A 15,017-nucleotide genomic window follows, 5' to 3' on the forward strand; every position below is an offset into this window, starting at 1 on the left:
ATATATAATTATAGGTAGGCATGTCTTGGAAGGAAAAGTATTTCCACAAACACTTGTGTATCCTGTTGAATCCATTTATACATAAAAGAGTAAAACAATATAACACATTGTTCATTTAATGATTTAATGACGAAGTTCATTATGACAACAAGGATTTCAGAACCTCAATGAACTGTTGCTTAATGTGTAATCCAATTCAAGTTGTTTTTAATCTCTGTACCCTTTCAATAATTCAAAATTGTTCAACATTTGATAAAAATTTGCATGGAATTTGATTTCATAAAATAAGACACTTCATTTTCATATAAATTGATTTACTTCTTTATTAAAAAAAAAATTCCAGTTATAACTCCCAATAAAAAATTGTATGTTTCCATTTTTTTTGGATTAACACTGTAAGAAAGTGCATGTACATTGAATGTTATCACCCAGAAGAACAGCCCTGACACAAAATTCAGTGATTTTTCCTACATTGTTATGCGAAATTTGCTCTTAAAATTTGTGAATTCCAACCATTTTTTCCCCCCAGTCTTGTGTCTCTGTTGTAAAATTCTACAGAAAACGATCCTGGACTATGTTTGTGTTGCTTTTGTCTTGAGCAAGATAATTGAAAAGACACATTATCTCGTACACCATAGTGTCAATTATTTTCATTGTGCAAATAAATTATATAAACATGGCAACAACAAAAAAAAAAAAGAAAAAAAAAAAGAAAAAGAAAATAATCAAGCACTCAAAACAATTCATATACATTCAAACACACATGCAAAAATTACTCAATCAAAAGAAGTCATTAAATGGTTAGAGTCTCATTTGATCCCTTATTAATCTCTTAAAATTCACCTGAAATCTAAAAAGACATATTCTGAACGATATATAAACATCTTTGTCAAATTTGTTGTAATTTGACACAAGTAAAAACTTTAAACACATGTTGTGAATACTTTGATACTTTAAAAAAAAAACCTGCAATTAAACTTTGAATAACCTGTACAGTGAAATAATATAAAAAGAAAGCCACTTTGATTTACTATTGCAAAACTTTTTTGCCCTTTCTAAGTTGTACCAGAACTATCGTGTTAGGTTATTAAAATACTCAAAAGAAAAAAAAAATTATTTGTGCGACAAGTTTACTATAGTATTTTTGCTTCGGTATTCATTTGATTTCATAAGCATTTTTAATCAATGTATAAACATGTATCAGAGAGATGTACATACCTTCTGTTCCAAAATCAAATCAAACTTTTGTTTTAAACAAAACTCGGGGATCAAACTTGGCCCTTACCATATAAAGCTCCTTATTTAAGTATTACGCAAAGTATATGAAAAAGAAAGTCTGCCTGTAACAAGAAGTCACGGAATGCTACGTAAAAACCTCTTGGTCTCAAACATACAACTGTTTTAATGAGAGTAATATCTATTTACACATAATTTACTTAATTCAGATAACAAATATAAAATGAAAATGCTGGAATTTAATAAAGCAGAAGAACAAAAATGTTATGCATTGGAGACTTCAGAACTAAACAACATGAGTTTGGAAAGCATTATGCCCCTAACTTGGCAATATTAGCAAATTTTGCTTTTACAAATGACCTTGACCTTTATTTGTATATAGTTTTGGCCTTGACCTTCCAGTTATTCAACTATGAAAAGTGATGACCAGTGGAAAAAAAACCATACAGATGGACCAAACAAAAGTATTCCTCTGATTATTTATCTCAAGGGCATAACATTTAAGAATTCTACCTCAAATAATAATGGAAATCCAGCATGCAAATAAATGAAAAAGTTGGGGACAAATGAAAATGTTTTCTTTCAAATACAAGACAACACATCACCATGCTTTTTAAGTAAACCCTGTTACTTCAAGTACTTAATAAAAGACCACACAAATACTTTCAATCTTCCACAAATTTGTTTTTCATATCACAGTTCAAAGTGTATGTTCTAGGCAGCTGGGCTGATCTAGTCCATTATCCATTAACTGGCGTACTTCTTGGTCCACTCCATGGCCATTTTGTTGTATTTTGCACGGTCTGTCTTGTACAGCTTGGCAATTTCTGGCATCAGTGGATCATCTGGATTTGGATCTGTCATCAAGGCATTTATGGACAACAGGACTGTAAAGAGAGACACAATGCATTACTGGGTAACAAACAAATATAACTACATGTAGTGGATATTGCTTTCTGAACCAAGTAAAAACATGTCTCCCTTCCTTTGAATGGACTGGAGTTCATCAGTTTTAAACTACAAATACAAAATTTAAGGTGCATGTAAATAATAACCCATAATCTTTATTTTAAAACGATGTGTGATCCTGACCAATGGGATAAGTTTTTACATAAATGTAAGATGGCTAGTTACTTGTTTCAGAAGTTGTACTGGATTAAGCAAATACTCGGAATATAATAGATTGAAGCAAGGTAGAAACTAAATAATTCTTTGTTGATATGAAGTTTTGACATATAAAGGTGTGATATTCACCAGTTTTATCTGATATTCACTGTTATCATATTACGGAAAATCCATTACAATCCCAATCCTCGGACCTGTTGATATACAAGTTAACAAGAACAAGGTGAATTCCCTAGATCTTGAATACAAAGAAAAAGAAAATGCTATTTCGAGAATTTATGTCCAAAAAATTTGAATGCATGAAATGACATCAGCACTTGATGATATATGGTTCCATTCCAAGAGGCTGAAGAGCTGTGGCACATTAGCACAGACCCTGAAGTGTACTACTACACCACTGCAATGGTGTACAAATGCTGAACAGTTTGGGAAAAACGGTTTGAACTAAACAGTTCTCAACGAGAATGGAACGGTTCTTATCGGAAACGGAACGCTTCGAGATTGGGAATAAATGGTTCTCATCATGAATGGAATGCTTTGGTCCTAGATGAGAAGGAACGGTTTGGCCTCGATTTCAAATTCTGCATTTCAGACACTTTCGGTACTTTTTATTCATACATAGACATAGCGGGAAAGAGAGATATTACTTGCCAAAATAAAAGTTGAATTTCAATATTTTAATATTATGAATATTTTAAAATGGAAGGAAGGCGGATGAAAGTAAATTAATATATACAATTATATGTGCCTCAAATTCAACATGGGGATATTTACATAAAGTTTATGTAATCAATAGAAAAAAATTTCACACTGATTCAGTTCAGGCTAGGTCCGATGTCAACGTTATACAATGTAACATTATCACGCTTTACTCAAAAATGTGATTTTTTTTTCCCGATTAAGGCACAAGTAATTTTAAAGAGTATTCAGTTTGTACATGTATCACATGTATTTTTTGTAACCTTTAATCAAGGACTCATATAGCTATACAAATGTACATTACAGTGTATATAGTGAGATAAACTGCTTAAAATTTTAATCATATGCATATTCTGAATAAATGTATCCAAAATATGTACATGTAATTTTATGATAAATAATAGTTAAGGATTCTAATTTGAAAATTGGTAATAATAATTATTTTCAATAATAAAACAAAAGATTTTGCATTTAAACCCGATAGGCGAATGCCTGCATTGTTTCAATATCAGGGTGACTTATCCTGTTGATTGATGGTACATGTAAAGGTACCCATTTGATACACGTACATTGAAAAGGCTTTGAAGACATCTACAAAATTTTTATAGAGGGATATCATGGAAGACAATGTCACCTGAGACGGGAACCTATAGTGTGGACTTTGTGTCCTGTAAACTAGTACATGTACACCGTTACTCTAGCATCTCTTCGTGTCTCAATCACTTCATACCTTCTTTTGAAGATGACATCGCATCAGTTGAAATTCTAATAATTTTCCTTTTTTAACATTTTCATCATTTTGAAACATGTCATATTCATATTAGTCCAAGAGTTATGAGTGCTTAAAGTAGATCTTATAATTGGACATTTTGTTAGTTTCGAAATCTGCCAAAAACAAACCAAAACAAAAACACAAAAAAAACCAAAAATACCCACTGCACTTGACCCTTTTCTTTTCATCATCAGTAACCATGGTAACATTATCATTATTCATTTATTTATTTGTTTCAAAATGAGTAATATATTTTCACATTTTCTTCTTCAATAAGTTGATGTCCATTCACAATCTTGATGAAAGTAAATTTGCCTTTCACCCCAAAATAAAAACATGCTATGTCTTGTCGGGATAAACTGGTAATTTGTCTGAAAACTTTTACAGCAGAACTCTCCACCCTTGTACAACTTAAAATATTGTGTTGAATCAAGAGGAAAGGATTAAATCCAGTCTTCCTCCATCTCAACCAAATGCCATGTTGACCTACAATAACAGACTGATGCGCAAGTTCCGAATGACCATGTGGGAATGAATGCTTTGAGGGAACAAACAGTTTAAGATGAGAATGGAACGCTTTGGTCTGGGAATGGAACACTTTGGACTGAGAATGGAATGCTGAGCGATTTGAATGCAACGGTTGATGTGGGAACAGAACGGTTCTTATCGGGAGTAGTATGCTTCAGGATCTGTACTTAAGGTGGGTTTTGCCCTTTTCACCAATGGCAATGGTTTTTTTTTTAGACGAAATAACTTTTTGCAAAAAAAAAAATGTAAGTAATAATACATGTATGTGTCTTATGTTTCTTTTGTCACCTGTTTGACTATTCAGTCAATTAATTCAATAGGCATGTGCATCCGGAAATTTTGTGTTGCTCCAGTGCTTAACAATTTTAAATTTTTTAATTATTAGCATTATCAAATTGGCAGTATTATTGTGCATTATATCACTGTACTGTTTATAGTTTAATATTCAAGGTCATGGATAAAAATATTTCAATTGTGATGTGTTTGTTTATAGCTTTGAATGACATATTAATATGCACAAAGCAAACTGCCAATTTTCTTTGAAGTTCAGTCTGTACCAACATAAAAATAAAAATTCTAACTTAATTGGACCAAAAAACCCCATCTTTTTTTGGCTTGTCAGAATGGGGAAACATAAACTTGTAGCTTCTGACCCAAGTCAGACAAAAATTATATATGTTTGGCTTTACTTCCCACTCGGGGTCTAATCATCTAACCACCTGCATAAAATCCAAAGCCCAAAACCTTCCATACCAAAATGTAAAGGCAACATCGATTAGATACCATTTCGAATTGAGCTTGACGTTTTGTGACTTTGGAAGTCCATATTAGACTTTAATACTGTTGATGCATTTAGAATTCTTTGTGAACTCTCTAACAATTTCACACATTGATCTGTTGATTACAACAATGCCCTTCTCTATGGAGTATACAAGTCATATATTGAGAAATTTCAACATAGACTGCTTGTCTTCTAACAAGGAACCAGAAGAGAAACCATATCACCCCATTAATGGGGAGTAGAATGAACTGTACCTATCACCCCATTAATGGGGAGTAGAATGAACCGTACCTATCACCCCATTAATGGGGAGTGGAATGAACCGTAACTATCACCCCATTAATGGGGAGTGGAATGAACCGTAACTATCACATGGGGAGTGGAATGAACCGTAACTATCACCCCATTAATGGGGAGTGGAATGAACTGTACCTATCACCCCATTAATGGGGAGTAGAATGAACCGTACCTATCACCCCATTAATGGGGAGTAAATGAACCGTAAACCCTTGGCTAGTGAAGATGGATTTTTTTTATTCAGTTAGAGCACTGTAGCACATGTATTTTAAAGACACATAAATTTAATATCACTAACCTTTTGAAACAGTGAGTGCTGGTGACCACTGAGATCTGAGGATGTCCAGACAAATATTGCCATTGCTGTTGATGTTTGGATGGTAAATCTTTGTTGTAAAGGAAACCTGTTTAGGACAAAAAAAAAACCCACATTGTTGTCACCTTGCGATTAAAAAGTCTTGTTATGTACGCATGTTTCTCGTATCCTTTTCTTAGTAATCAATCACATTTCCTAGAATAATGCTTCCTATGATACTCATAACTACTAATTAATTCAAAATGCATAATTTCTCTCCAATAATCTTTAAGAAATACTTATTGAATTATTCTGGATGCGAGTAACACCAATCTCTCATCACCCAGTTCTCAATTAAACTGAACTCCCAGTCAGAAAATGTAACCCAGTCTTACTTTGGGAGGTTTAAATGGGTAATCTGTGGGAAACTGTATCTTCAGGAAATAGAGTCCACCAGAATAAGGGCTATCATCCTATCAAGAAAACAATATTGATTATGTAGCTTTTGCATGACATACCTTGTGCATTCCTCTATGTCCAATTTTGCTAAATCATACTCTGTAAATGTGTTCATATTTACAATCTGACACTAGTTAATACATCAGCGAAAACATCTTTATAATTTAAAAAAAATTGTGTGTGTGGTAAGTAAATCCATTTTGTGTTGGTTTAAGAAATCTATTTTGTGTGTGTGCCTTTTAAGAAAATCCATTTGTGTGCGTGTGTGTGTGTGTGTGTTTTTTTAAAGAATTTAAATCCATTTCATGTGTTTATGTGTGTTTAAAAAATAAATTTTTTGTCCCGATCAACTTACCGGTCCTTGAATCGTTGCTTTCCAACTGAACACTAAAAGTAAAAAGCAATTATTTACTTGTAATGATGAGCAACATCCCTATCAAATCAACTGTATTACACATACTGTATATGGGTAAGTTTTGCACATTTTATTTTCACACTTTTTCACAGTGGGAATATTTGAAACACATTCAAGAAGAAGAAGAAACAAGATGTGTTTGTGAAACACAAATGACCCCGATAATGGTCAATTCCAAAGATGGCCAAGGTCACAAGGACAAATGTCTTAGTACCAGTAGAAAGATTTTGTCATAAGAAATGTTTAGGTGCAATATGAAAGCTCTAATATTTACCATTTAGAAGTTATGACCAAAGTCAAATTTTTTTTAAAGTAGGTCAAATGTCAAAGTCAAAAGGTTAAGTACCAATGGAAAGGTTTTGTCACAAGGAATACTCATGTGAAATATCAAAGCTCTAACACTTACTGTTCAAAAGTTATTAGCAAGGTTAAAGTTTTCAAAAAGTAGGTCAAACTCCAAGGTCACAGGATAAAAAATGTTGGTACTCACGGAAAGGTCTTGTCACAAGGAATACTCATGCGAAATATCAAAGCTCTAGCACTTACAGTTCAAAAGTTATTAGCAAGGTTAAAGTTTCAGACAGAATGAAAGAAAGACAATGACAGACAGGACAAAAAACAGTATGCCCCCTCCCCCCAAATCTTTGATCTCGGGGGCATATTCAAACTTAGATTAAATCATATTTATTTGGGTAAAAATAACAGAGTGAAAATTTCCTTTGATGCAGTACTAGTATTTTGATATTTACAGTGCTACGTTGTTTGTTTTACAGACTGGCATACTCAATCTACTTACTGTCTGTGTCTACCTCTGGACCAGCTGAACAACCTGCAGGAGGGTCTGATGTGATGTCTTTCAATTCCTGAAAGAAAAAAGAAATTCAAACTAAAAAAAACCCCAAGAGATACTGTGAGCAATGCTCACTAAGATTAAGAATACCCCCCTACCCCAATCTCCCAAAGGGTGTTCTTAATAGGTATAAATTACCTCTTTCCTGAGTGTAAAAAGAAAGGGCATGACAAAACCCTGGGTAGTCTCTTCTCTAGGAGTGTGCTTGACCTTTGACCTCAAAAGCGATAGGGAACATCTTCGTCCCATGGGTAGTACATATGTATGATATGGTGACTGTAGGTGGAAAGGATAATGCCTTAGAGCCCCGAAACCATATTGCTACTTCGATGTCTAGTGCGCTTGACCTTTGGACCAAAAAATTGATAGGGAACATCTTTGTCCCTTGGGTAGTCCATATGTATGATATGGTCACTGTAGGTGAAAAGGATAACGCTTTAGAGCCTGGAAACAATTGCGTCTACAGACGGATGGACAGAAAACCTGATTCCAGTATAACCCCCCCCCCCAACAAAATATACAAGAGTGTCAGTCCCCCCCCCCCCCCCCCCCCAAATCTTTACTCTCTTAATTATTATGTTCAAGTGTATATACCAAGTTTCATGAAATTCCAACACATGTCCATCAGCAGCCATTTCCATGGTTATTATAAACTTCCTATTTACTGCACACTCCTATTAGAGCATGAATCTAATTCTGTCACATTAATGCTGATTACCTTGAATGCTTTGCTTGTTGATCTTAAGCCAGCAATGTTTGTTGAATTGAATGATACTAATCCTGAACCTATCCTCTTTCAATGATTTTTCTACATTTTTTTCAAGAATAACCACAACATACACAAAGTTTGTTTGGAAAGTCATTGGGTAAAATGCTGTCTGACTTGATTCATACCAATTGACAGTTCTTTACACTTAATTTTCACTTTGAATTACTCCGTTTACCTTATCAAGATACACGACTCAAGGCAGGTGTGACCGGTCTACAGGGGATGCTTACTTCTCCTCAATACCTAATCCCACCACTGGTATGTCCAGGGGTTTGTGTTTACCCTACTCTTAATTTTGTATACTTTATAGCCATTATCACCTTTCATTCATTTCAGATGCAAGGAATGGCATACAAGAAATGTTAAAAAATGAAAATGACCACAGTTGAGAGATAAAAAAAATTTATAAGGAAAGGAAATGGTCAAAGAAGTGTAAAAATTGTCCCTCTTTTAACCAGTATTGACCACTGACCCAGTCAATACTCATATTGACCACTTTTTTGCCAACCCTGCCTCTAATATGTGATGAAGGGAAAAGTATTATACAATATATCAACACTTTTGGAGCAACATGGATTGAAACCAGAAATTAGTTTGTGTTTTGACATTGAATAGGTTATGGAGAGAAAGCAAGACAAAGAAATAAGTTAAGTGTTCTTATCTCTTGTGTTTCATCAGACAATGCTGAAAAAGTAATCCCTAGAATCTCGCTGAACAACAGATGCAAAGCCAGGCTCAGGAAAAAGTAACACAAATGATTATTTAAAGCAATTACCAAAAAATGCCATCACATTATTGTAGAACAACTATCCAAAGAGTATTTGAAACCAATGTTTAACTCCTTTTCTTTGGATCCATTGTAAAGAGAACAAGCTATATTTATCAAGGAAAACATCAACCAAATTTTTTGAATTTAAAATCTGTTTAGTCGAAAGAAAGATCAATGTGATGTCTGCTGTGGCTATGAAATTACAAACATATCAAAGGTTTACACCCATCATATCCAGATGAAAATGGCTGCACAAACTGCAAAAGAGACTATTAATAAAGAGCATCTGTCAAAAAGAAACTGAAAGTTATCGTCTTTGACTTGCAGGTTTTACTTCTGTCTCCATTGCTCAAAGCTGCCTCTACCTATTGCAAGATCCAAATTAGAATGCCATAACCTCACATTGTCTGATTTATGTACACATGCTACTTTTGGAATGAAGCCGAGGACAATTTAACAACAAATGCATTATGTCTTGTATCACTGATGACTTAAGAGAAACTTCATACAGTTGTATAACAATATTGAAAAAGTTGCTTTGTTTAGTGACAGTTACACGTTCCAAAACAGGGATGTTGTTCTTGATATTGCTTTGCTAAAGGTGTCACATGTTATCACGCCTCAGACAAAATTGTTGAAATCTAATTGTTCAGATCTTGGTCACATGACGCCGTGAAAAAAACCCAACGCATCATGCAAGAAAAATCCTCATTGAGCGAGTAATTCATTGGCAGGTTCAACTTGCAGCCATGACAAAACGGCGAAGCGATTTGGGCAGACTAAGTTGTATGAAAAATACATGGTGTGAAAAGAAAACTCATATCAGGCGAGGCGAAGTGTATATTTCTGTATCAGGTCACTGTTTAACTAATAATATAAACCTTCAGATTGTTCAGAAAATTTTGAAAAAGGGACATACACGAATAGAAGTAGATAGTGTTCTTAATAGTATCATTGAAAGGAAAATTCACAGTAAACTAATATTATAAAGCCCACAGAGTAATGTAGATATTTTATGCAAAACTGTAAGCTATCCAAATCCTACTCGGTAAAATATTTCCTGCATGATTTCTTTAAGGATTTCACTACCTCAAATAACTAACAGTCATTACAACTTGGAAGTAAAGCTGCATGGTTACCGATCTTGGGGTTCGAAATACTTATCTGATGGTATGATTTATATATACAGACTTCATCATAATGAAGACTTCATGGAATTCTCAAGAAGATGGGCAAAGTCATGCACAGGCATGTAACATTGTTTTCAAAAAGGGGACAGTCAAAAAAGTTGACTTCACAGTTGTCCAAAATAATGTTTTAAGCTGAATTGATATTTCATAAATAGGGTAAAAAAAAAATTGTCTCTCCTGAAAAGTATCTAGATACAATATAGTTTTGAAAGCACACCATATTCAGCGACGATCCAAGATTTGTTAAGAAGGGTACACAATATGCTAGAGGTTGCCCCTAATAGGTTGGAGGTTGCCTTGCCTTAAGGCCCTCAGTAGGTCCTGACCATCCACTCCAGGATATCACCCTGGCCTGGAGGTTATAAAACTTTTCCAGTACTCATACTCAGCCATGTTTGTTTTGAGTACAACTCTGAGCAAACTTTGAAACATAATAAAAAAAATCTTGAGCATGTTCTCCATTTGAGTGCGAGAATGATTTTAAAAATGTTTTACAACCTTCACTTTTGACTATGAGCATGATTTAGAGCACAGAGTGTGAGTTTGAGTATGAAAACGTGCTCAAAAAAGTTTTATAACCCCCAGGCCAGGTGAGGACCCAGGGGGTGAAGCCCCTGGGTGTTGAGGCTTTTTAGGTCACTTTCATGGGTTATTCTAGCTATACATAACAAAATCAATAAATAACAACAAATAATATTGATTTAGTCACAAAAAAGAGAGGGGGAGCTGTAAATCCGCCATTGATATCATACATTGTGATTTCAAAATTAATTTGGACATAAAATTCTGTAAAAAAAACAAACCAAAAGAACCATGATTCATGTGAAGTTGGGTTTTTCATAAGAGATTATAAGAAAGATAAATTCTCAACAATATTACGAAGATATGTTAGACTAAGCCGCAGCAGTCAATTCTTTTCCAGGAAACAAAAGTCAAAATGCCCGTATCATGACTTTATCGATGATTTACTATTCATTCTTTCTTAGATATTCTATTTCATATTGATTAAACTTATAAAAAAAAAAAAAAAAAAAATCCATTCTTATTATGTTGCAACTTAGCAAGCCACTAAATATAGATCATTTCTTGCAATTTTACATAACCTTAGCAATAGGCCTATATGAAATACAAAAAGATATCTCTTGAATAATATTCCTCAATGAATAAAAAAAAAGACAGATTAAGTCAATGTAGTTAAAGGACACGACATATACCTTTGCCAACCTTTTCAGAGCCATGATAATCAATCAGATTAAAACGATCACAAAGCAACTGTGAATTTCTTTCGTTTCCCGACCAAGCTTCAAACAGCTCAAGGTTGAACTTCCGTCTCGCTACAAACACTTCGTTATCGGGCTCGGAAACAGATGGAAGGAGCGATGTGGATATTGACGATTGACGCGATCGCGCGATTGACTTGATAGACTCTATTTTATGAAAGAGAGAACGACTTTAAAGTTGTTTTTTGGTTTTTGTTTGACAAACATGTTTGTTCTATTCTGTTGATACCGTTATAGGGGCGGATCAAGAATTTTTAAAAAGTGGACCCTTTTCCGCCCAAAAGGAGGGGTGTGGGGCAAGAATATAACGTTTAAAAATATGACCATTTTTGATAAAATTTTCAACGGGGGTGGGTGGGGGACAAATCTAGATGGTAGTAGGTCGTTCCGTCCCACAGTCGGTCCGTCCCTAGTCGATCCGTCCCATGGTCGATTCGGCCCATTTTGCTTAGTCGATCCAGCCCCTCTAATTTTTTTTATTATCAAAGATATGATAAATGATTATTACTTAAGAAAAAGGGAAGTTTTTGCATATATATTGCAGTTACAGTTATCAAAATTAGATAACTGCCGAAGTTAGACGCGTAAATAAAATTGTTTATACAACCCTTAACTAGGATTTATAATTTTTGTTTGAAGTGCGATGGTTATGAAAATATGTGCTCATTAATTATTGTAAAAACATCGTTATTCAACTATGTATAGCAATCAATGTAAATGAGTGTCCCATGTCCACTGATCATTGTGAAAACACCTTAGTGAAAACAGTTTTTATAACTGCATTGTTGTGCAACCTTTGCTCATTAATTACGAGCTTACAGTAACCTAACTATATATTAGAAGTTTTTTTGTTTTTTTTTTTACTCCAGAAGTTCAAAGAATTGCTCATGATTTGGAAATAGAGTGTGGCAGGTATAGAAATATTCCAAGAAATGACAGAGTATGTCAATTTTGTCTAAAAACAAAAGGTATTCTTTGTATCGAAAATGAAGCCCACTTTATCGAATATTGTGATGTGTATATAATGATCTTAGAAAAAGCTGTCAAATATCAAAACATCTCTTCTTTTTGGGAAACACTGAAAGCTTATTTCAATATGGAGGAACAAATACCTTAAATGCTAAATGGCAAAGTATGTTTTTCTTGCTTTTAAAAGAAGAGACATTTGTTATGATAAATAGTCTCAAGAAGATTAATATACATTACGTGTCATCAAGGTTAATTAGTCTGCAATCAAGCCATAAATACCATAGAGCATATTAAAGGATGGCTACCTGATGACAGAAGATATCAGCGGCACACACACCATGAAGATGAAATACGCAGATGAATTAAACCAATTCAGTACTGTAAATAGCACTTAGAAAAATATTTATCGACAGGGATTGACCGACATTTTTTTTCGGCGTGACCGTTTTTGAGGGCGAATAATAAGTATTGGCATCTATGTTAGTATAAAATCTATGTCCATAACAGAAGGGGGGAAATCCTTAAGTTAAAGGGCAAGGCAACCCCAAAAAAATTTACAGGATAAACGATAGGATTAATTATCGTATGATAACGATTGCCATACTATATTGTTGATATACACGGCCTAGATATGCTTCAGTACTAATTTGAAAACGTTAAAAATTGAATTTCCCGCTTTCTATAAAGGCTGTAATGATGTGGAACTCTTTTGTAATTAAGGTAACTCCATAGTATCTCACGTATTTCTATTTATTAGAGTTAATTAAAACTAATAAATTATTAAATAAAATATATAGGTCATCACACTTTTTTAAGATGCGAGACACACATAACAAAATCATATATCACCGTCAGAAAATTGCAATTTTCCTTCAACAGCATTATCAAAATTTCACCAAAACAACTGGTGAAAACAATAATAGTATTCATAACAATTTCATGAAACTGTTTTCTTCACAAAAATATACAAAATGTCTGTAAAAAATAAAGGAAATCTATCGCATAATAGACTTGATAAAGAAATCAAATTCAATATTTTGAAACATATCATTGATTATTCATCTATAACTTTGACTTTTGAAATAGTTATTTTTAACAAGATTTTTTTACAGTAACTTTTGGAAAAGACTCCAACAAAATAAATGTTCGTATCATGCATAAATGTAAATAAATCGTTGATTTTTCAAAATCTGATGACATCACAGGAGTGTGGAACACCACAGAAATCAATAATTTTAACGTCACACCGTCTGATGAGATTCTAAGATCATCAAAGATGTGCATGTGGTAGATTTTACGAATAAATAGGTTGATGCCTACCTGTCAAGCAGTTAATTACCCTAATCATAATGCGAAGGGGGAGATGTGAAAACAGCTAATTTTTTTTTTAAATTCCTGACCCAACCAAGTCATCTAAAAAGAAAAGACTATGTAAACTGTAGATTCATCATTTGCGTAATGACAAGTTGAGGTTCGAGACATTGTTATGAAGAAACGTGTACCGTCTGCCTGGTTTGCAACTCAAGTAATTTGATATGTGAAATCATGTTCTGCCTATCGTCAGTTTTTAAAACTAAGCAGGTTACTGGTAAATAAGTTGATGTTACATGGGTATCAGTAGTATCATCTAATGGGATACTTAATCAGCAATGGGATCCTCCTCTAGGTGGTACATGGAAAGTGGGTACCAAAACGGCCCCAGACAGAACCCCACATACATGTATATGTCATTATGCCTGCAAACCTAGTCCCCAGCTATGGGTCAATAGATGGTCAGATGAGGATCACCAGCCCTGTAAGGCCAACTCGTCTAGAAAAGGAAAATTTCGAACAAAAACCCAGGACAGATGGAGTTTGTTAATAAGGCCTTGTGATCACCTAATTGAGAAAACCCCGACAGAAAACTGACCCTCTAGGTAGGAGGTTGGGCCAATCATCCAGTACTCTGTGAAATTATTGCGATTACAGAAACAGAGCAAATCCAATCAATACCGAGGATACTTTGTCCTTCTAGAACGACATGGCGAAAGCCAAAAGGAAAACTCAACGTCGAACAGGACTCTAGTAAACCCCAAACATACCATCCGAATCTGGAATGTGGAAACTCTTTACCAGGGAAGCCATGCCGCGCAATCATCAGCAAAGAAAGGAATAGAAGTCATGGGAATAAGTGAGACTCACTGGTAGGTCTGAGGAAAGTGAGATTAAATGAAGGGACAAGTATTCTATATTCCGGAAGAGATAATGATATTGATATGGAAAGATTGGCAATCATGATGGCAGAGGAAGAAGATATTTCATTGATAGATTGGACACCAGTGAATGAAAGAACTACAAGCTAGGTTCTACTCAAATTTCATGAAAATGACAGTTAAAATGCTAGTGAAGAAGCCAAAGACGAATTTTAGTCAGCATGGACAGTGTACGTCAACATGATATATTGATAAGAACGGGTGATATGAATGCAAAAATAGGGAGCGAAAACAAAATTTTGAAGGAATATTGGGAAAACACGGATTAGGAGCGAGAAATGACAACAGTGAATGTCTATGCTCTTTTTGCGATGCGAATGAATTGGTAATA

At 34.3% G+C, this 15,017-nt stretch overlaps 1 protein-coding gene across 1 annotated transcript; it reads right to left on the bottom strand.

Moving 5' to 3' along the window:
- Positions 1-110: 110 nt before the first annotated feature.
- LOC125670037 (ubiquitin-conjugating enzyme E2 D2-like) lies at positions 111-11,538 on the bottom strand. The gene is made up of 6 exons (XM_048904948.2): positions 11,400-11,538; positions 7,404-7,470; positions 6,548-6,579; positions 6,129-6,206; positions 5,737-5,842; positions 111-2,123 (listed from the first exon to the last, which is right to left on the bottom strand). Exons 1-6 carry the CDS (start codon positions 11,421-11,423, stop codon positions 1,984-1,986), a joined length of 447 nt encoding a protein of 148 aa, XP_048760905.1. The 5' UTR covers positions 11,424-11,538; the 3' UTR covers positions 111-1,983.
- Between the last annotated feature and the right edge of the window lie 3,479 nt (positions 11,539-15,017).

Source organism: Ostrea edulis, chromosome 4, assembly GCF_947568905.1.
Source record: "Ostrea edulis chromosome 4, xbOstEdul1.1, whole genome shotgun sequence".
NCBI classification, from domain to species: domain Eukaryota; kingdom Metazoa; phylum Mollusca; class Bivalvia; order Ostreida; family Ostreidae; genus Ostrea; species Ostrea edulis.